The 24418-nt window shown below is 43.3% G+C and overlaps 1 protein-coding gene across 1 annotated transcript in view; it reads right to left on the bottom strand.

Moving 5' to 3' along the window:
* Nucleotides 1-21519, bottom strand: part of LOC106612061 (glutamate receptor 1-like) — a 124707-nt gene extending 103188 nt beyond the window's left edge. Inside the window, exons 1-2 of the mRNA XM_014212879.2 lie at nt 21219-21519; nt 20815-20949 (exon numbers count right to left, since the gene is read on the bottom strand). Of these exons, the coding sequence (XP_014068354.2) occupies nt 20815-20949; nt 21219-21300 (217 nt within the window). The 5' untranslated portion in view covers nt 21301-21519. The remainder of the gene's footprint in view (nt 1-20814; nt 20950-21218) is intronic.
* Between the last annotated feature and the right edge of the window lie 2899 nt (nt 21520-24418).

The raw sequence follows: 24418 nt of genomic DNA, 5'->3' as shown, positions 1-24418 counted from the left end.
TGATTATTTCATTTTTGTTAACTATCTATTTCACTTTCATTAACAATGTAAACATATGTTTCCCATGCCAATAAAGCCCCTTAAATTGAATTGAAAGGGAGAGATTTGAAGACTGTTGGGAAAAAAGGAAACCGATGTCAGCCTAGCTGTAGAATGACACGGACTACACAGCTCTCTCTCTCTCGCTCTCTCTTTTTGACAACTGTTCTGGTCTCTGTTCTGTCTCTCTAGCCCTCTAGCATATTTTCTCCATTTCTCATTCTATCGTTCTGTCTCTCACCATCTCCCTCCCTCTTCCTCCCTCTCCATCCCATTTCTCTCTAGCACAGTGATAAAACAATGGCGTTTCAATCCCAAATTAGTCCAGTAATTGAAGGTTTGAGACAAGGCGAGACGGTCCACTCCTGTCCCCCCTACCCCTGTCCTGTTGTCTCTCCCTCTCTCCCTATCCTGTTATCTCTCCCTCTCTCCCTGTCCTGTTATCTCTCCCTCTCTCCCTGTCCTGTTATCTCTCCCTCTCTCCCTGTCCTGTTATCTCTCCCTCTCTCCGTGTCCTGCAGTCTCTCCCTTCCTCCCTGTCCTGTTATCTCTCCCTCTCTCCCTGTCCTGTTATCTCTCCCTCTCTCCCTGTCCTGGTATCTCTCCCTGTCCTGTTATCTCTCCCTCTCTCCGTGTCCTGCAGTCTCTCCCTCCCTCCCTCCCTGTCCTGTTATCTCTCCCTCTCTCCCTGTCCTGTTATCTCTCCCTCTCTCCGTGTCCTGCAGTCTCTCCCTCCCTCCCTGTCCTGCTGTCTCTCCCTCCCCTCCCTGTCCTGTTCTCTCCCTCTCTCCGTGTCCTGCAGTCTCTCCCTTCCTCCCTGTCCTGTTGTCTCTCCCTCTCTCCCTGTCTTGTTGTCTCTCTCCCTCCCTGTCCTGCTGTCTCTCCCTCCCTCCCTCCCTGTCCTGTTATCTCTCCCTCTCTCCCTGTCCTGTTATCTCTCCCTGTCCTGTTATCTCTCCCTCTCTCCGTGTCCTGCAGTCTCTCCCTTCCTCCCTGTCCTGTTGTCTCTCCCTCTCTCCCTGTCTTGTTGTCTCTCTCCCTCCCTGTCCTGCTGTCTCTCCCTCCCTCCCTCCCTGTCCTGCTGTCTCTCCCTCTCTTCCTATCCTGTTGTCTCTCCCTCTCTTCCTGTCCTGCTGTCTGTCCCTCTCTCCCTGTCCTGCGTCTCTCCCTCTCTCACTGTCCTGCTGTCTCTCCCTCCCTCCCTGTCCTGTTGTCTCTCCCTCTCTTCCTGTCCTGCTGTCTCTCCCTCTCTTCCTGTCCTGCTGTCTCTCCCTCTCTTCCTGTCCTGCTGTCTCTCCCTCTCTTCCTGTCCTGCTATCTCTCCCTCTCTCCCTGTACGGCTGTCTCTCCCTCCCTCTCTGTCTTGCTGTCTCTCCCTCCCTGTCCCTCCCTGTCTGTACTGTGGTCTGTACTGTGGTCTGTACTGTGGTCTGTACTGTGGTCTGTACTGTGGTCTGTACTGTGGTCTGTACTGTGATCTGTACTGTGGTCTGTACTGTGGATTGTACTGTGTGTAAGTGTTGTTGTATGGCGTCAGTCTCTCTGTCACTACCAGTAGTTTTGTCAAGACAGAACATTCATTTAGCATCTTCTGGGTGTGTGTACACAGCTAAACATGCACGTGTTTGCACAAACACGCGCACACATCAAAGTAAAAACAGTCAAAAGAACAACATCAAAAACACACACCTGTCAAAGTAAGAACTGCTAAAGTGGCAGCTAAATATGTTGTTGTCTGTGTGTCTCATTAACATAGAGACAGACAGGGACAGACAGGGGACAGACAGGGATGTACCAGATTGAGAGAGGAGGGAGTCTCTCTCTACTGCTTGTCTGTAATGCTACAACATGACAGCTGCCTGCACGACGTACGTCCTTCCTCTACTGCACTGCAATACCACTCACACAGACTCAGACACATCCACTGCCTCCCAAGACTCATCTCAACCTAACACTAGTAACAACAGTAGCAACAGTAACAGCAGCAGTGCTCGGTACGAGCGACCCAGAGCTCTTAGCTAAGTGATCCATGTCCTCGTCGTAACACAAAAACACACACAGGCATATACACACCACACACACACACACACACACACACACACACACACACACACACACACACACACACACACACATGTGTATTCACACACACAGGCGTATACACACGCACGCACACGCACTCACACACACACACACACACACACACACACACACACACACTTAGTGATCCCTGTCATAACAGCAGTTCAGACAATCACTGTCCATGTATTGCATGCTTGGCTAGCTGGTGAAACAACACAGGGAGACGTAGCATATATACAGTAACAGGCTTCAACAGAGGGGCTGGGTGAGAGAATGAGTTACACAAAATGGGATATGACTCACAGTGTGTGCGTGTGTGTGTGTTAGACAAAAGTTTTTGACGTAAAGACAATACTTTAACCCCTGACCTTGGTAAAAGACATAAAATGAGTTTGAATTAACAGCCCTGCTTTGAATTGACAATACAGTCTGATTCACACAAGCCACATGGTTATATCTGTTATATAGGGCCCTAAAAAATCTGTTATCATATTTGCCTAATTCAATTTGTACCCAAATTCTATTTTCTCACTATTTTTAATAGAAAAACAAAGAAATGGAATGTTCTAAGTCCACAATAATGCTTAAACCTCATTAGGAGACCACAACAATGCTTAAACCTCATTAGGAGACCACAACAATGCTTAAACCTCATTAGGAGACCACAACAATGATTAAACCTCATTAGGAGACCACAACAATGCTTAAACATCATTAGGAGACCACAACAATGCTTAAACCTCATTAGGAGACCACAACAATGCTTAAACCTCATTAGGAGACCACAGCAATGCTTAAACCTCATTAGGAGACCACAACAATGCTTAAACCTCATTAGGAGACCACTTTATAAGGTCTGGGAAATATCTGAGAAATGTAGACTTTGGGGTGTAGTTACCTTTTAATTAAGTGCCCACCAGCCAGTGGCCTTTGTTTGGTTAGCAAAGTTTCTGTAGCGCTCATGTGATTGCAGAGTTTGCAAAACAAAGGGTCACTGGACTGATGCAAATAATCATGATATCAATCTTCTACTTTGTAGCTATTCAGCGGTGTCGGTAGAAACTGGAAACATCTAGTTTTCAGGGATTGTAACGCCCTGGCCATAGAGAGGTTTTTTTTTGTTCTTTATTTTGGTTAGGCCAGGGTGTTACATTGGGTGGGCGTTCTATGTTCTGTTTCTATGTGTTTGTATTTCTTTGTTTTGGGCCGTGTGTGACTCCCAATCAGGCACAGCTGAAGTTCGTTGTTGTTGATTGGGAGTCACACATAAGGAGCAGGTTTTTCCTTTGGGTTTTGTGGGGGATTGTTTTCTGTTTTTGTTCAGTTGGGACCAGACAGGACTGTTTGCTGTCGTTGCTATCAAGTGTTTTGTTTGTAGTGGTTCATTTTTATTAAATGTCAAGATGAACACACAACCTCCGCTGCATCTTGGTTTTCTTGCGATGACGGGCGTTACAGGGATACAGTATCTTCAACCTAGCTTCCTTTTCCCTTGAAAAGCGGATGTGGGGACCTCGCTCAGGTGTTTATTTTACGCCTGCTACGTTAGGAAGGCATACAGTGCTTGCTCAACTAAAAGTTTTGCAATTATGCTGCGGGACGTAGAGGTAATTTGTGGTTTAGTACAGTACCCTGCGTCACTACTTCATTGCTCCAGATCAGCGCAAGTGGGAGTTAGAGCACTGATTATGCTTTTGGGTCCCAAGGCGTTACTGTGTCTCAAAAAAATACACATATTGTTTTGTTACTACTCGTTAGTATTACGTACTAAAACTGTTGTTACACTAAGGTTTTTATTCTAAGAGAAACTTAGACTACAATTAGGGTGTGGAAATGTCAGGATTATTTTGATCTTACTGTAGCCTACTCCTGATCGATCACATTGTACAGCGTCAGAGTAGCACAGTGGCTAAGACACTGCATGACAGTGCAAACTGCGTTGCTACAGATGCTGGATCAATACCTGTGCCGGCCGCGACCGGGAGACCCATGAGGTGATGATAGGCTTTTGATTTCTCTCCCTATAAAAACAGAAATAAATAATTATAAATAACAAACTGCCTTTATTTACAAATTAGTAACAATGTCTCACCCCATGTTCAAGAATGGAATTTTTCCTCGCTCACTTTACGTTATGTGAAAACTAAATAATCTCCAATATATCGTTATTTTTAAAACAAAGCAATTATTATTATTATTATTTATTAATTTAGAATTATATAAAAGCCCCTTACAGATCAGATTTCCCTAAAGAAAAATGTCCCTTAGATATTCATTTAGAATCCTCCAATCCTCTTATGCTCTTAGTACTGTAGCCTAATCCCGACCATCACATTGTACAGCGCCATATTTTCCGTTCCATCCTAACGGAAACCCTGAGGGTTTCGTTTTTCATTTTTCTTGGAATAGAAACACCACAATATTAATCAAATTAATTAAGCTACATTTCTTAAAATCAATCCCATATACTATGATCTTACAAAAAAGGTTTTCAATTCTCTAGTTATGCCAATATTGAAGACTATCAAATGCTTCTCAAAGATGCCCTCTGCTGGTCAAACTAGCAATAACTAGCATTAATGGTAAAAATGGCTGACAATTTAATAACGTGCCATAATTCTGCAGCAGCTCGCAAGGTGTGCTCTAATAATTTCAATACATTTATTGATTTCCTACTAAGTTCAACACATTTTAATATTGTTGAATTCTGTTATAATGTCTGGATTCCATGATTCCTTCCGCAACAAGGATTTTATAGGGTCCTAGTTATAGCAATTTAGGGCTCGATTCAATCCGTACCGCAGAAGTTCTTCGTTGTAGTGCGGTTGAAATTTTAAGGTTTTCTGACTGAGCCTGCATATCAAATCAAGTCACAGGATACCAGTACTGAGTCGATGTGCAGGGGTACGAGGTAATAACTTGGCTGTATACACAGGATACCAGTACTGAGTCGATGTGCAGGGGTACGAGGTAATAACTTGGCTATATACACGGGATACCAGTACTGCGTCGATGTGCAGGGGTTTGAGATAATAACTTGGCTATATACACAGGACACCAGTACTGAGTCGATGTGCAGGGGTACAAGGTAATAACTTGGCTGTATACACGGGATACCAATACTGTATCGATGTGCAGGGGTACGAGTTAATAACTTGGCTATATAAACGGGGTACCAGTACTGAGTCGATGGGCAGGGCTACGAGGTAATAACATGGCTATATACACGGGGTACCAGTACTGAGTTGATGGGCAGGGGTACGAGGTAATAACATGGCTATATAAACGGGGTACCAGTACTGAGTTGATGGACAGGGGTACGAGGCAATAACTTGGCTATATACACGGGGTAGCAGTACTGAATTGATATGCAGGGGTACAAGGTAATAACTTGGCTATATACAGGAAGTACCAGTACCGAGTCGATGTGCAGGGGTACGAGGTAATAACTTGGCTATTTACAGGAAGTACCAGCCCTTTCCTGTTTCAGCATGACAATGCCCCCATGTAGAAAGCGAGGTCCATACAGAAATGGTTTGTCAAGATCGGTGTGGACGAAATTGACTGGCCTGCACAGAGCTCTGACCTCAACCCCATCAAACGCCTTTGGGGGGAATTGGAACACAGACTGTGAGCCAGGCCTAATCGCCCAACATCAGTGACCGACCTGTGGATCTGTTGGGCGTATGCGAATTGGAGTGGTCCAGGGTGTCTGGGATGATGGTGTTGATGTGAGCCATGACCAGACTTTCAAAGCATTTCATGGCTACATATATGAGTGCTACAGGGCGATAGTCATTTAGACAGGTTACCTTGGCATTCTTGGGCACAAGGACTATGGTGATCTGCTTTAAGCATAGGTATTACAGACTGGGTCAGGGACAGGTTGAAAACTTCAGTGAAGACACTTGCCAGCTGATAAGTGCATGCTCTGAGTACTCGTCCTGGTAATCCATCTGGCCCTGCAGCCTTGTGAATGTTGACATGTTCCAAGGTCTTACGTTGGCTAAATATGTAGCGTTTACTGTGAGTGTAGTCTCCGGGAATGTCAATTGCGATCTTCTGCACTACAGATTGAATCGAGCCATTAAGCTCCAGTCTTAACCCCTCTCACCTCAATCCCACAGCCCAGCTGAGACACACCATTCTGGGGCACGGTGCCTTAGCCCCTCTCACCTCAATCCCACATCCCAGCTGAGACACACCATTCTAGGGCACGGTTCTACCCTGGTGGGGTGGTTGTGGTGGTGGTGGTGGAGGTGGTGTGTAGGTAACACAAACCAAAACCTGTCTCACTCTCTATTTTTCCAGTTCCCCGTTGTGAATCTCCCTTCATTCCCCAATGAATCCTGAGAAGAGAATTTCTAAACACAAAAGCTCCCACACTTCTATTTCTTCCACATGGTTATTAATACATATTTATGCCTCTAACTCCATAGAGTGATGGCTTTGGATGAGCAATGAATAATACATTAAACGCATCTGATGAAGCGCTGTCTCCAGTAATTGTGCGTGTGTGTGTGTGTGTGTGTGTGTGAATCCACTAAGCAGTGATCATGCAATTAGACGGATGAGGACTAAGCAGCGTGTAAGCTGTGATGGAGGAGAATCTGCAGCGGTTTCTCTGTTCTCAATCTTAAACTCCACACACACACACACACACACTCTCTCTCTTTTTCTCTACACGTCTACTCCCAGAGCTACCCAGAGGGATGAAACACATCACCACCACACTACAGAAGAAGAGGAGAGGAGTGTCTCTCTAGGCCGAGGCATCAGACTGCAGAAGAAGAGGAGAGGAGAGTCTCTCTAGTCCGAGGCATCAGACTGCAGAAGAAGAGGAGAGGAATGTCTCTCTAAGCCGAGGCATCACACTGCAGAAGAAGAGGAGAGGAGAGTCTCTCTAGGCCGAGGCATCAGACTGCAGAAGAAGAGGAGAGGAGAGTCTCTCTAGTCCGAGGCATCAGACTGCAGAAGAAGAGGAGAGGAGAGTCTCTCTAGGCCGAGGCATCAGACTGCAGAAGAAGAGGAGAGGAGAGTCTCTCTAGGCTTCAGAATCAGACATCCAAACACTTGTTCATCAAAGTAAAATTTCAAAGGTTAAATTTGGCCATTCATTCCGAATGGTTAAGTTAAGGGTTAAGGTTTGGGCTAGGGTTAAAAAAAAAAAAAAACGTGACCCTCTCTCCGCGGGCCAATTAATTAGTACACAAACGTAAGAGTGTCTTCCCCTCCTTTCATCGAGTATACTATGTATCATACCGCAGAAGAGTTTGGCAATCTACCACACCCCCTTTGAATCAGCTTTTGTTTTGTCAGAGGAGAAAAACATACACGTTCACTCTCCTCGCCGACTCTCCTCAATTAAAGCTGCAATATGTAACTTTTTGGGCGACCCGAGCAAATTCACATGGAAGTAGGAGTTATGGATCTGTGATTCTCATTGACAGCAAGTCTAAGAAGTGGTGAATTATATTCTATGTGCTCTATTTCTATGCTTCCCATTCTGAAGTTTTGTTTTTGCATCTTTTACTTTTGGTTTTGTACACCAAAAGTTCAGTGCTTCAAAGCACTGAAAATACACTATTTTTGGTTATGGGAAAGATATTTCAAAGCGGTTTAAATTCTTTAATCAATGACTGCTTGTTTAGTCACACAAACTGAAATTAGGCAAACTATGAGAATTATAGCAACCAGGAAATGGCAGAACGATTTCTGCATATTGCACCTTTAACTTTGACCTTTTTCAAAAGCAGGCGAGAGAGGACAGAGGATGCAGGAGGTGAGCAAATCTAATTTACTAAAGGGCTTAATGATAATAGTGCTCACCGTTGCCCCTAGTGGCCGGTTATGGCGTTCTCTCCTTACATCTTGCTTAGCTGGACAGACGTATAATTTTGCAGTGGATCTTGAGCGATTCCTCTGGTCTGTTATCCCAGTTATCTCCCAGCAACCCAACATTCCATCACATACAGTTCAGTACTGTAGTATTAATTCCTGTGTTCTCAAACTGCCCCCAGCCGTTTCACAATGTTCCTGTAGACCTGAATTGGAGAGGTTTGAGAACCACTCCTCTAGACCAGGCTACAGTAATGTAGTAGTAATTCCTGTTGGTCCTCTAGACCAGGCTACAGTAAGGTAGTAGTAATTCCTGTTGGTCCTCTAGGCCAGGCTACAGTACTGTAGTAGTAATTCCTGTTGGTCCTCTAGACCAGGCTAAAGTAAGGTAGTAGTAATTCCTGTTGGTCCTCTAGACCAGGCTACAGTACTGTAGTAGTAATTCCTGTTGGTCCTCTAGACCAGGCTACAGTACTGTAGTAGTAATTCCTGTTGGTCCTCTAGACCAGGCTACAGTACTGTAGTAGTAATTCCTGTTGGTCCTCTAGACCAGGCTATAGTACTGTAGTAGTAATTCCTGTTGGTCCTCTAGACCAGGCTATAGAACTGTAGTAGCAATTCCTGTTGGTCCTCTAGACCAGGCTACAGTACTGTAGTAGTAATTCCTGTTGGTCTTTCAGACCAGGCTACAGTACTGTAGTAGTAATTCCTGTTGGTCTTTCAGACCAGGCTACAGTACTGTAGTAGTAATTCCTGTTGGTCCTCTAGACCAGGCTATAGTACTGTAGTAGTAATTCCTGTTGGTCCTCTAGACCAGGCTACAGTACTGTAGTAGTAATTCCTGTTGGTCCTCTAGACCAGGCTACAGTACTGTAGTAGTAATTCCTGTTGGTCCTCTAGACCAGGCTATAGTACTGTAGTAGTAATTCCTGTTGGTCCTCCAGACCAGGCTATAGTACTGTAGTAGTAATTCCTGTTGGTCCTCCAGACCAGGCTATAGTACTGTAGTAGTAATTCCTGTTGGTCCTCCAGACCAGGCTATAGTACTGTAGTAGTAATTCCTGTTGTCCTCTAGACCAGGCTATAGTACTGTAGTAGTAATTCCTGTTGGTCCTCTAGACCAGGCTATAGTACTGTAGTAGTAATTCCTGTTGGTCCTCCAGACCAGGCTATAGTACTGTAGTAGTAATTCCTGTTGGTCCTCTAGACCAGGCTATAGTACTGTAGTAGTAATTCCTGTTGGTCCTCCAGACCAGGCTATAGTACTGTAGTAGTAATTCCTGTTGGTCCTCCAGACCAGGCTATAGTACTGTAGTAGTAATTCCTGTTGGTCCTCCAGAGCAGGCTGCAGTACTGTAGTAGTAATTCCTGTTGGTCCTCTAGACCAGAATACAGTACTGTAGTAGTAATTCCTGTTGGTCCTCCAGACCAGGCTATAGTACTGTAGTAGTAATTCCTGTTGGTCCTCTAGACCAGGCTATAGTACTGTAGTAGTAATTCCTGTTGGTCCTCTAGACCAGGCTACAGTACTGTAGTAGTAATTCCTGTTGGTCCTCTAGACCAGGCTACAGTACTGTAGTAGTAATTCCTGTTGGTCCTCTAGACCAGGCTATAGTACTGTAGTAGTAATTCCTGTTGGTCCTCCAGACCAGGCTACAGTACTGTAGTAGTAATTCCTGTTGGTCCTCTAGACCAGGCTACAGTACTGTAGTAGTAATTCCTGTTGGTCCTCTAGACCAGGCTACAGTACTGTAGTAGTAATTCCTGTTGGTCCTCTAGACCAGGCTATAGTACAGTAGTAGTAATTCCTGTTGGTCCTCTAGACCAGGCTACAGTACTGTAGTAGTAAATTCCTGTTGGTCCTCTAGACCAGGCTACAGTACTGTAGTAGTAATTCCTGTTGGTCCTCCAGACCAGGCTATAGTACTGTAGTAGTAATTCCTGTTGGTCCTCTAGACCAGGCTACAGTACTGTAGTAGTAATTCCTGTTGGTCCGCTAGACCAGGCTACAGTACTGTAGTAGTAATTCCTGTTGGTCCTCTAGACCAGGCTATAGTAAGGTAGTAGTAATTCCTGTTGGTCCTCTAGACCAGGCTACAGTACTGTAGTAGTAATTCCTGTTGGTCCTCCAGACCAGGCTATAGTACTGTAGTAGTAATTCCTGTTGGTCCTCTAGACCAGGCTATAGTACTGTAGTAGTAATTCCTGTTGGTCCTCTAGACCAGGCTATAGTACTGTAGTAGTAATTCCTGTTGGTCCTCTAGACCAGGCTACAGTACTGTAGTAGTAATTCCTGTTGGTCCTCTAGACCAGGCTACAGTACTGTAGTAGTAATTCCTGTTGGTCCTCTAGACCAGGCTACAGTACTGTAGTAGTAATTCCTGTTGGTCCTCTAGACCAGGCTACAGTACTGTAGTAGTAATTCCTGTTGGTCCTCTAGACCAGGCTATAGTACTGTAGTAGTAATTCCTGTTGGTCCTCTAGACCAGGCTACAGTACTGTACTTTTCTATCCTCTTATTGATGTGGATGTCTTTGTGTGATCAGACCTGGCTTAGGGCTCTCATACACACACACACACACACACACACACACACACACACACACACACACACACACACACACACACACACACACACACACACACACACACACACACACACACACACACACTTCCATTAAAGGCCCTCAGAAGAGAAATACTGCAGCAGAAGATTATAGTGACAACATTAATCTGCTTAGCTATGAATCCAATTAGGGATAATAGTGATGCTAGAACTGGTGATGCTAGAACTGGTTGGTTTGGTCAGTCATTGAAATAACATTACTAGAATAGATCACTGTAGTAATCATATTACTAATACTATTTATTTTTGTATCTTTTTGTGGTCACTAAGAAGGATACCCGAAAAACATACAGAGGCTTATTTTGTATTTAAAAAAATGTACGAAGGAATTGTTATTTTATTCATATAGTTTAATTGTGAAGGTTGGTTTTGTTGTACATAGCTAACAATTCTTAATACAAATATTTAATTTTATCATAAAATTGAATTTTGTTTGTTTAAATAGGCAGCCCTCCATATGGATACGATATCTCTTCACCAGGTAACCAACGTTAAAGCAACACCTCACCAACATATTTACTTAGCACCACACTGGAGTTAGAACTTAATGCCTGCAGGAGATTTGACACAAAATCAGGTATTTATGCCTCCGCTCCGTCCCTGTTCTAAAGCCAGTCAATAACAGATTATGGTGATGTCAACGCTAACCAAGGGGAAGACTGACTAGTACTCTCTGTTTGGCTCAAGGTATCCATTCCACTGCAGTTATATTTAAACATGGAAACATATAGAGAGACAGTCAAGCTAGATCTTTTTATGAACACATAGGCTACACACACAAACACATGGAAACATACACCCACAAATAACACAAAGATGAACAAACGCACACACACACACACACACACACACACACACACACACAGAGCGTGCACACACACACACTGCCGATGACATCCCCAACCGTTACATCCGCAACCGTTACATCCCCAACCGTTACATCCGCAACCGTTACATCCACAACCGTTACATCCCAACTGTTACATCCCCAACCGTTACATCCCCAACCGTTACATCCCCAACCGTTACATCCCCTACCGTTACATCCCCAACCGTTACATCCCCAACCGTTACATCCCCTACCGTTACATCCCCAACCGTTACATCCCCAACCGTTACATCCCCTACCGTTACATCCCCAACCGTTACACCCCCTACCGTTACATCCCCAACCGTTACACCCCCAACCGTTACACCCCCAACCGTTCCACCCCCAGCGTTACATCCCCAACTGTTACATCCCCAACCGTTACATCCCCTACCGTTACATCCCCAACCGTTACATCCCCAACCGTTACATCCCCAACCGTTACATCCCCAACCGTTACATCCAACCGTTACATCCCCTACCGTTACATCCCCAACCGTTACATCCCCAACCGTTACATCCCCTACCGTTACATCCCCAACCGTTACACCCCCAACCGTTACACCCCCTACCATTACACCCCCAACCGTTACACCCACAACCGTTACACCCCCACCGCGTTACATCCCCTACCGTTACATCCCCTACCGTTACATCCCCAACCGTTACATCCCCTACCGCTACACCCCCTACCGTTACATCCCCAACCGTTACATCCCCTACCGTTACATCCCCAACCGTTACATCCCCAACCGTTACATCCCCTACCGTTACACACATGGCACCCTATTCCCTATATAAACCCTATGAGTCCTGGTCAAAAGTAGTGCACTAAATAGGGAATAGGGTGTCATTTGGAGTGCAAGGCATGCAGGCCTCAGCCACACTGATGAGTACCTCCCTCATCCGGAGGAGCTCCATTCATCCACAGACACAAGGAGCCATTCAGCCTCCTACTGCCTCTGACCGTCATAGTCCGCAACTTCCCAGGCTTATTCACGCACACACATACATACAGATGCACAAATGCACGCACAGACACATGCACGCAAGCACACACACACATACACACCCGGATGCACAAATGCACACACCCGGACACACACGCACACACACACAGACACGGATTAACTTTCATTCATACACACACTAAGCAGATCATCATGAAGTCCAGATTCCAAAATGTAATGTAATGTTAACCTTTTCCACATCCTCTTGAAGCACATTCTGAAACAAAGAGAGAAATGGTGTCCCTGTCTTCTCTGTCGTACGTACATCACGTCTTCCGTCTGTTGTGCCTGTTATTTACATAGTCATTTAGCAGACACTCGACTTACAGGAGCAATTAGGGTTAAGTGCTCAAGGGTGAGTCAACAGATTTTTCACCAAACCAGCTCGGAGATTGGAACCACCGACCTTTCAGTCACTGGCTCAACGCTCTAACCAATAGGCTACCTGATGCGTGTCACATGGAAGCCGTGGCTGTCTCAGCTGACAGGATCTGATCTGTTCCTTCGTGTTAGGGACGGAGAGGAGCGGGATCACTGTTCACTCACCACAATCTGGCAATGTGTTGTCATCACAGCGGCTGCCAATACCCAGCTCAGCTCAAGGGTTGTTCAGCACAAGAAATGGTTTAGAAATACATGTGGCCTTGTCTCAGACCTGCATTAGTGTTTTTTTAGGGGGTAGATCAGATAGATAGTGGAATTGTCTGCATCATATCCAATCCCCCGTATATATTTTGGTAAATATATATTTTTTATATATTTTCCTTCTTTATTATTTCCCCTAACCTTTCCAATCCCTCACCTAATTTGAGTAAACTAAAATGTTTTGCCAAGAGTATTATTATATTATTGATTGCTTGACTATACCTTTTCAAATCACCCAGCAGTGCTATCTGCAGAGTTAGTTCCAGGTAAATGTTGTAATTCTGTCGCCATTCCTGAACCTGCAAGCAAAAACAAGCTACGTATGGGCAGTACCAAAACAAGTGATCTAAAGATGTTGTCTCTTTGCAGCAAAATCTACAAAGCTGGGATGGTTGTATCTCCCTTATACAGTGCCTTTTAAAAGTATTCAGACCCCTTGACTTTTTCCACATTTTATAACGTTACAGCCTTATTCTAAAATGCCTCATCAATCTACACACAACACCCCATAATGACGAAGCAAAAATGTATAAAAAATATCAAACTGAAATATCACATTTACATAAGTATTCAGATCTTTTACTCAGTACTTTGTTGCAGCATCTTTGGCAGTGATTACAGCATCAAGACTTCTTGGGTATGAAGCTACAAGCTTGTATTTGTATTTGGGCAGTTTCTCCCATTCTTCTCTGTAGATCCTGTCAAGCTCTGTTAGGTTGGATGGGAAGAGTTGCTGCACAGCTATTTTCAGGTCTCTCCAGAGATGTTTGATCCGGTTCAAGTCCGGGCTCTGGCTGCGTCACTCAAGGACATTCGGAGACTTGTCCCGAAGCCGCTCCTGTGTTGTCTTGGCTGTGTGCTTAGGGTCATTGTCCTGTTGAAAGGTGAACCTTCACCACGAGTCTGAGGTCCTGAGCGCTCTGGAGCAGGTTCTCATCAAGGATCTCTCTGTACTTTGCTCCGTTTATCTTTGCCCCCGATCCTGACTAGTCTCCCAGTCCCTGCCGCTGAAAAACATTCCCACAGCATAATGCTGCCACCACCATGCTTCACCGTAGGGATAGTGCCAGGTTTCCTCCAGACGTGAAATTTGGCATTCAGGCCAAAGAGTTCAATCTTGGTTTCCACAGACCAGAGAATGTTATTTCTCATGGTCTGAGAGTCCTTATGTGCGTTTTGGCAAACTCCAAGCGGGCTGTCATGTGCCTTTTACAGAGGAGTGGCTTCTGTCTGGAAACTCTACCATAAAGGCCTGACTGGTGGAGTGCTGCAGAGATGGTTGTCCTTTTGGAAGGTTCTCTCATCTCCACAGAGGAACTCTAGAGTTCTGTCAGAGTGACCATCGAGTTCTTGGTCAACTCACTGACCAAGGCCCTTCTCCCCCGAATGCTAAGCCCGGCCGAGTCTGGTGATTCCAAACTTCTTCCATTTAAGAATGATGGAGGCCACTGTGTTTTTGGGGACCTTCAATGCTGCAGAATCTTTTTGGTACCCTTCCGCAGATCTGTGCCTCGACACAATCCTGTCTCTGAGCTTTACGGATAATTCCTTCAACCTCATGGCTTGGTTTTTGCTCTGACATGCACTGTCAAATGTGGGACCTTATATAGACAGGTGTGTGCCTTTCCAAATCATGTCCAATCAATTTCATTGTCACGGTTTTCGTTGTGTTGAGGAAAGGAGGACCAAAATGCAGCGGGATTGTGGACACTCATGTTTATTCCTGATAAAACAGGTAAGGTATCCACTTGAAGAAAAACAAAACAATAAACAATACTCACAACGGCACCAGTGTGGCAGGCTCAAACAAACGCAGTGCACACAACAATCTCCCACAAAAGACACATACAAACACACCCTAATATATGGGACTCTCAATCAAAGGCAAATGACAACACCTGCCTTCAATTGAGAGTCCCAACCCCAATTGACCACACATAGATATACAACAGCTAGATCAATCATAGACATACATAACAAGGAACAGTGCCCAAAAACCCCGGAAATACACAAATCAAATCCCCTACAACAAACACACCACCCCGAATACCATAAAACGAATACCCTCTGCCACGTCCTGACCAAACTACAATACCAATTAACCCTTATACTGGCCAGGACGTGACATTCATTTATGACAGGTGGACTCCAAACAAGTTGTAGAAACATCTCAAGGATGATAAATGGAAAAAGGATGCACCTGAGCAAAGGTTCTGAATACTTACGTAAATAAGGTATTTCTGTTTTTTGCAAAAAATTCAAAAAACCTGTTTTCGCTTTGTCATTATGGGGTATTGTGTGTAGATTGCTGAAGATTTTTTTTATTTAACCTCTCTTGGGTAGGGGGCAGTATTTTCACGGCCGGATGAAAAACGTACCCAAATTAAACGGCCTACTACTCGGGCCCAGGAACTAGAATATGCATATTATTAGTAGATTTGGATAGAAAACACTCTGAAGTTTCTAAAACTGTTTGAATGATGTCTGTGAGTATAACAGAACTCATATGGCAGGCAAAAACCTGAGAAAAAATACAACCAGGAAGTGGAGGATCTGAGGCTGTAGTTTTTTCACAGTGACTTAGGGTTCATTTTGCACTTCCTAAGGCTTCCACTAGATGTCAACAGTCTTTAGAAAGTTATTTGAGGCGTCTATGGTGAACATTTACATTTACATTTTAGTCATTTAGCAGACGCTCTTATCCAGAGCGACTTACAGTAGTGAATGCATACATTTCATACAATTTCATACATTTTTTTTCTGTGCTGGCCCCCCGTGGGAATCGAACCCACAACCCTGGTGTTGCAAACACCATGCTCTACCAACTGAGCTACAGAGAGCCAACAAAGGAAGTTGGAAGTTGTTGACTCAGGAAAGCACATGAGTTCATTGGCACGCATTCACGTGAGGGGTAGCTGTGTTCCAAAATGTTTTTCAAGACATTGGAATCGTCCGGTTGGAATATTATTGAAGTTCTAAGTTAAAAAGGCCCTAAAGATTGATGCTATACAACGTTTGTCATGTTTGAACGAACGTAAATAGAACTTCTTTAGACTTTTCATCGTGACATTTTGGCCGCGCTTCCTACACTTGGAGTAGCTTACTGAACGCGCAAACAACAAGGAGCTATTTGGACATAAATTATGGACTTTATCGAACAAAACAACATTTATTGTGGACCTGGGATTTCTGGAAGTGCCTTCTGATGAAGATCATCAAAGGTAAGTGAATATTTCTAATGCTATTTATGATTTTAGATGACTCCAAAATGGCGGGTATCTGTATTGCTTGATGTCTTTTTCTGAGCGCAGTACTCAGATTATTGCAAAGTGTGCATTCCCCGTGAAGCTTTTTTGAAATCTGTCACAGCATAAAGGAGATGTTCATCTATAATTCTTTGAATAACAGTTTAATATTTTATCAACATTTATGATGAGTATTTTTGTAAATTGTAGTGCTGATTCACTGGCAGTATTGGAGGCAAAATATTTTCTGAACATCACGCGCCAATGTAAAAGGCTGTTTTTGGATATAAATATCAACTTGATCGAACAAAAAATGCATGTATTGTGTAACATGATGTCCTAGGAGTGTCATCTGATGAAGATCGTCAAAGGTTAGTGCATAATTTTAGCTGGTTTTCTGGTTTTTGTGACGGAAAATGGCTGTGTGGTTTTTCTTGTGTTGGAACTGTCCTAACATAATCTAATTTTATGCTTTCGCCATAAAGCCTTTTTGAAATCGGACAATGTGGTTACATTAAGGAGACGTGTATCTTTAAAATGGTGTAAAATATTTGTAGCGTCCCACCTCCCCAAGAGAGGTTAATCCATTTTAGAATAAGGCTGTAACATAAGAAACTGAAAAAGTCAAGGGGTCTGAATACTTTTCGAAGGCACTGTATATAACATTCTATTGGTTGAAAGAAATTTATATAATAATTGAAGCTGAAAAACTACGTTTTGAATCCGACATCGTTTTGTGTATCAGTTCATAAACCATATGCCATGGAATCGGTACATCGAAAATCTCTTCCCAACTATTTTGCCACCTGTATGGCACAGCTGTCAATGTTTGGTCCTTAATAAATGAAACTGGTACACTTTTTTATTCATCACAATTTTCTTTAACCAATTTTGGTCTTTAATGCAGGGCCGACAGACAAGTTCCTTACCTTCTCCCCTTTCCACTTGCCTCCTCCATTTTTGCTGTAATGCTGAAATTAGTTGGCTATAATTTTGAATAAAGGAGATATTTCCATATTGTAACGTGTGCGCTGGGAGTCGGGAAGCAAGTTCAGGGAGTGAATCATTTAATAAATAAATGAAAACATAACGCAAACCAAGAAACACGAACAACGCACAGACATGAAACTGAAACAATGACGCCTGGGGAAGGAACCAAAGGGAAATGACATATATAGGGAAGGTAATCAGGGAAGTGATGGAGTCCAGGTGAGTCTAATGATGCGTAGGTGCGCGTAGCGATGGTGACAGGTGTGTGTAATAATCAGCAGCCTGATGACCTAGAGGCCGGAGAGGGAGCACACGTAACACATACAGTGGGGAGAACAAGTATTTGATACACTGCCGATTTTGCAGGTTTTCCTACTTACAAAGCATGTAGAGGTCTGTCATTTTTTATCATAGGTACACTTCAACTGTGAGAGACGGAATCTAAAACAAAAATCCAGAAAATCACATTGTATGATTTTTAAGTAATTAATTTGCATTTTATTGCATGACATAAGTATTTGATCACCTACCAACCAGTAACAATTCCGGCTCTCACAGACCTGTTAGTTTTTCTTTAAGAAGCCCTCCTTTTGATATTATGGTTATGATATGAATATTTGCACATAAAAGCGATTCTACCAACATTTCTCACATAATTCATTTTAACGACACAAAAAGATCCCACCTTGTCTAACGTATTTTGCATTGTCGATATTTAGAACGTTTCCATCAGGCCTGTCATGACATTTTTTATCCAACATGTACTTTACTTGCATAAAATGGTAGAATGGAAACCTGGTTTGTGACACAGATCTGATGGGTTGAAATGTGACATACAAAAAAAACCTTGGGGCATAAATGACAGAGAGCATCAATATTTCACATTTCTGGCTCTAGTTTGAATAGGAATTCCTCATGAAAGTTCCTTTTGTGTTAGCCTAGGGAAAATATACTCCCCTAATCTCCAGCTGCGTCAGCTATGATGTAGGCTACATTAAAGGTTAGTGAGCCATTATGACAGGTGTAATTGACATTCCTACATAACATTGTTGTGTAATGGTTACAATGACTGTTCTGATAAACATGCTGATTCTTCTCCCTCATGCCGGACGTGTTTAACTATTCTTGTGGGGACCAGAAGTGGGATGGGAGACCAGATGTTGCTGGCAGTGGTGTTGGAGGGCCAGTAGGGGGCACCCTTTCCTCTGCTCTAAAAAAATATCCCAATGCCCCAGGGCAGGGATTGGGGACATTGCCCTGTGTAGGGTGCTGTGTCGTTTGGATTGGACATTAAACGGGTGTCCTGACTCTCTGTGATCACTAAAGATCCCAATGTGTTCTGGCTAAATTCCCAATCTGGCCCTCATACCATCACGGCCATCTAATCATCCTCAGCTTACTATTGGCTCTTTCCTCCCCCTCCTCTCCCCTGTAACTATTCCCCAGGTCATTGCTGTAAATGAGAATGTGTTCTCAGTCAACTTACCTGGTAAAATAAGGGTTAAATAAAATAAATAAAACATTTAAATTACAGTCCTATTGCATTAGATATCATGTTTACAGTCCTATTGAATTAGATATCATGTGTTACAGTCCTATTGCATTAGATATTATGTGTTACAGTCCTATTGCATTAGATATTATGTGTTACAGTCCTATTGCATTAGATATCATGTGTTACAGTCCTATTGCATTAGATATCATGTGTTACAGTCCTATTGCATTAGATATCATGTGTTACAGTCCTATTGCATTAGATATCATGTGTTACAGTCCTATTGCATTAGATATCATGTGTTACAGTCCTATTGCATTAGAAATCATCTGACTTAAAATACATCCACGGTTTCCATTTTTGCTGATTACCTTTTCGTTCAGTTTTTTTCAAAACAGAACTGCGTCTCTTCAGAGCCGAGGCAGAGATCAGAGGAAAAGCATGACAAGTATGTGAACAGAATAAAAACTGCCTTTAAATTCAAGTCTTGTCTCAGAGTAGGAAAAAAAAACACAGAAACAACACGGTTATCAATGTCTGAAGACTCTGCCAGTGAAATTGAATGTCGCACTTCAAGCAGTCCTGAGGAGACTAGTGTGGAAAGAGAGAGTTGTCAGGGAGGAGAATGTATTGTGTATGGTTCATCTGAAGCCAGCACCCAGCTGCATCGGCCTGATGCACAGTGTCCAACATGGAGCACCTGGGACATGGCCTACCTTTAGATGTACCAACTTAAATACATAACAACTCAAGGGCACCTTGGTGATTAAAATCCCAAAAGTGAAGGTTGGAACACACAAAAATACACATACATAACTCCAGAAATTAAGTTATTTTTCATTTTATAATGTTTTTTTCTTGCTTTTCAGCAGACGGGGGAATGATTGGGATACCATATCACCTTGGTCTTTAAAACATGTTACAAAGCCGCTTCAGTGTCTGTATCTGCTAAGGGAAGGTGATTGTGACAGTGCTGCTAAAACGATTAAACATGATTTGATTTGGGCATCATCAGAGCAGACAGGCTGTGCGATGACAATTCGGTGGTTGATGTACTTACACGAGAGTAACTTAGCTGCTTTGACCGGTGACCAGCATTGATCCACAGTGCTTTACAATAAAGTATAAATCCTCTTTCCTACGTGCCTGAGTGTCACCTTACACGCTCGCCCCCATGTAAGTGAGCTCATCCATGAAGATAATGATGTCCAAGGGTGAACAAATTGAAGGTCTACTATGTAATATTTCTCCTACAGTGTTCCGGTAATTAGAACCCTATTAGACGTGTTCCTGAAACGAGCCCACCTTCTGAAGTTGAGTGAGTCACGGCGGTTGGGGCCATTTGAGCGGTATGGTGTTGTAGGCTAGGTTACTGTAATGAGAAAGCTAACCTGAGTAGCTGGTGCCAGCTGAAGCTAAATGAATACAAATCCATCTGTAATTAGGAACAGGGCTTTGCGGGAACAGGCTTCTCTGAATGTCGGTGGGAAAGGGGAGTTGCTTGATCAGCGTCAATATTTGTTACATAAAGTATATAACCACTTTGTTATATTGTCTGTAACCTACATGGTAGATTTGTCAGAAAAATGTGTTCATTGCACTGAGGTCTCTCTCTTGCTCACACACGCACACACACTGGCTCTTATAAGATAGAGAGCCACACACGCCCACACACACAGCTTCTTACGAGAGAGAACGATACAGATGGATGCAAAAAAGCACACATTCTCGAACATTCTTTACAGTGACAGAATAACCAGCTGTAATTGTATATATGATAACTACATATATCAATGCCAGATACCTCCACGTAGCACAGACTAATCATTTCTGGACAAGTGTTGGCCAGTGGTCTCATTGAGCGGGAGGACAACAGATTGATCGTATGAATAAATAACCCATGAGGTGAACTAAGAAATAACTGGGAGGGATGGGTGGAATGGGGAGGACAGAGACCCTGGGGGAAAAAGACTTACAAGCATATGTCATGGAGAAGCTGTTGCCCATCTTGACCATATCCACCTGCGGCACCAGTTTGGGGATATCCTGGTGGTGCGAGAGCGCGAACCGAAACACATCATATTCGTGAGATTCGGTTGGGAATAGTCCCCCTGTGAAAGATACATATTCAACGGTTATTTATAAAACGCCTATCTGCAAACAAAACGCAAACATAGAACAGATCAATATTTCCGGACTCTATTATCAGAAAAATATGTTGAATTCAACTTTATAGCCTCGGAAAAGGCATATTCACTAACTTGCCATTGTCCATACAAATCGGCCTATGCCAAGAAACCAAATGTGTAACCTCAACAAATAAATACAAAAATACAATAATTCTGCCAGGCTTCATTTTACGCATGGGTTTTGCACCTACCTATATTGATGTTACTTGGAAAACTTGAACCCAAGCACATCCCCAGAAAACTGGTGTACAGGAGGGTGAAGCTTCGCTGCATATTTCCTTTTGCATTGGCGAAGAAAAAAGAGGCAAAATCCAAGCATAGGTCTTTCCTTGGTGTGTTAGTGTATACCTCCTCTACCCCACTCCTTTCTACCCAGTTACATATGCTCTTACAACAACATAGATCCAATGTCGAGAGGGAACGTGCAACTGCAGTCACTATCTTCTGTCTCCTCTCCTCCCGCTCTTTCTCTCGCAAGCTGCTGACGCCTGCGTGTCTTCGACTGCAATGATACGGAACCGTGGCTTCAGCTCGAGCCCCTACCTACCGAATGCACCCAGCATCCTCTCAGGAGACGCGCACGAGGGGGGTCTCGTGGCTCTGTTTTTATTTTGTTTTATACACTTGTAATTGGATTCAAACAGTCATAACTGCTATGGTTCCTTTGTTCATCTAGTATTTTATTAGTGTATAACGTTTTCTTACATCTGAATTTGGCATCATTCTACATTGTAATATACTGAAATGCATCTATGGGGGAATGTTACGCAGTGGTCTAAGACACTGCATCTCAGTGCTAGAGGCGTCACTACAGACCCTGGTTCGATTCCAGGCGCACAATTGGCCCAGCATCGTCCAGGTTAGGATTTGGCCCGCGTAGGCAGTCATTGTAAATAAGAATGTGTTGTTAACTGACTTGCCTAGTTAAATAAAGGTTAAATAAAAAATAAATAAATAACCTTTGCGTAATTGCACTGTTTATGCATTGGCACATACCTCTAAAAGCCAATTTATGCTTGAACCGAAAATGTGGTTGTAGGCGCCAAATGGATGGTGTGACGTACTTGTGGAGCCTCTGTAGGCATGCAGAGGCCAAATTGAGCTCTGTTCTGCATCACTGTGCACCTCTCAAATGTTGTAACATTGTGGAGGGCTACATACAGCTCCGCATTGACATGATTGGTTGACTGGTGGGTGATGGCGGGAGGTCCTGTATAAACACAAGCTCACTTCCTTCTAAACGAATCATGTTCTGTACTAGGTGTTATGTCATGTTTCATGTGGAGACCAGGAAGAGTAGCAGATGCTTCTGCAGCGGCTAATGGGGATCCTAATAAATACCAAAACTTCCTTCACAACAGCTCTGCGTTGCTCCATGAAGCGCAAAAAAATGTTTGCTCTCTCTTCTGTGGAGGCCACATCCCAGTTGATGCTGTATGGACAATACAGATGTCGATTGACGCAGCATAATCTGGATATGTATGAAGCAAAACTTCAACATTTACCATTTCTGTCAAGCCATCTACACATACAATTTGATGCATAAATTCAATAAATCGCACTGCAACTGCCTCTGCAATGCAATGCTGCAAGGCAAATGCAGCGTTCCATTGGACATGAATGTACTTCGGATGTACCGAAACCCAGCGACGCTGTCGGTGTGATCCAGGCCATATATGCCTCGTTTTCTATCCTGCTGGTTTGTATACAAAGAGCCTACCTTGGTTTTATTGCATGGCTTGTGGGTGAGGTCTTCTCATGGCCAAAACATTCATGGTTGTAACCACTTTAAGGTTCAGCAGGGATAATTACTATGGGGGAACACAAGCACACACACAAGTATGAAAGTATGACTGTTTGGTACCTGATAAGGGGTTTGTAATCTGTAAGGTTAGCAGCTTTTACAGTCAAGTCCTTCCAGTTACTTCCTATTGGACACTGGTCACATCCCAAATGGCACTCTATTCCCTGCATTGTGCACAACTTTTCACCAGGGGCCATGGTCAAATGTAGTGCACTATGTAGGGAATAGGGTGTCATTTCGGACGCATTCTATATGTATGTACACTCTCCTATGCCTCCGGATCAGTGCTTCATCTCTATGGATCAACTGCAAGGTTAAACAGCAGCCCTGGTTTCCATGTAGGGATTGATTGCACTCAACATTATGGATGTGATGCCCCTGTGCTTGTTTATCAAATGAAGCAGTAAATCCTTCCTTTGACACAATTAGGATTAGGGATAAGCCCGTTTATCAGACCCAGCCAAAGCACTTTCTCCTCAGCTAATGGTAAAATTGCTTTCTCCCAGTTATTGTCTCCAGAAACCCAAGTAGGGTATTAACATATTTTCTCAGACAATAACATTTGGAAAGATTAGGAGGCTTTAAGCTGAAGTAATTTCTTCTTGTTTCCAATTTAACAGAAATGTTACTGATAAAACCGTGGCAAAGTACTTCCAGTCAGAGACACTTCAGTCACAGAGACAATGGAGGAGTGGAGAGAAATACATGGTGATGGTGTTGACTGTTTTTATTGAAATGTTTTATTGTCTTACGAAGTACAATATCAGCTACAAACTTTCAAGACAGAAACATGCTGTTTTCTTCTCCTCCTAGGGAGTTTTTCCTAGCCACTGTTTTCCTGCCTCTGCTTTTCTTAGTCATTGGGATTTTAGGCTGTTATTATTGATTAGGCTGTCTTGTACTCATTCACAGCTGAAAGCTGAATTGCTACTACAGACAAAAAAGAAGCTAAACAAACGGGAGATAACAGTTAGCTAGCTGAAGAAAACAGAAATGGAGAGCATCCAGGTTCAGAGAGTGCCTGCTCCTGGTGAAGGCATCTATTTGGTTGGCAGCCATGTCGGACGGTAGGGACAGGAGTGATGATGGTGAGTGTGGTCACAACTGCTGACAACTGCTGATGTAAAAAGGGCTTAATCATTTTTTAAATTTGATTGATCACATTAGCCAAACGTTTTGAAAAAGATACCAGTGCATGATCAACGGACACGGGGCTCCCTCAAACCCTCACAATATGAGAAACCTGCTACATACCGACATAGCACCATATATGACCTGCTACCTCCCTCTTCAGAGGAATGTTCATGATTCATGAGTCTTTAGCATATCTAAACCATTGTAGTGAAAATCTCACCATATAGCAAATAAAGCAAACAGGAAGTGGTAGGGGGAGTATCAATGTAACATAACCTGCATTATTGTGAGCTGTATAGAACACCATGTGTTCTCTCTGTGTTCTGCCTTCTGTGTTCCATGTTCTCTTGCGTTCTTTCAAAGTGAAATTACTTCTTTGTAACCTCTGATTTGAAAGTCATGATAAAATAAAGCAAAAAATAAACTGATTGGCTAGACCGAACTGAAGAGCTG

This window comes from Salmo salar, chromosome ssa09 (genome assembly GCF_905237065.1).
Source record: "Salmo salar chromosome ssa09, Ssal_v3.1, whole genome shotgun sequence".
In the NCBI taxonomy this organism is placed as follows: Eukaryota; Metazoa; Chordata; class Actinopteri; order Salmoniformes; family Salmonidae; genus Salmo; species Salmo salar.
This window is presented reverse-complemented; position numbering and strand designations above follow the sequence as displayed.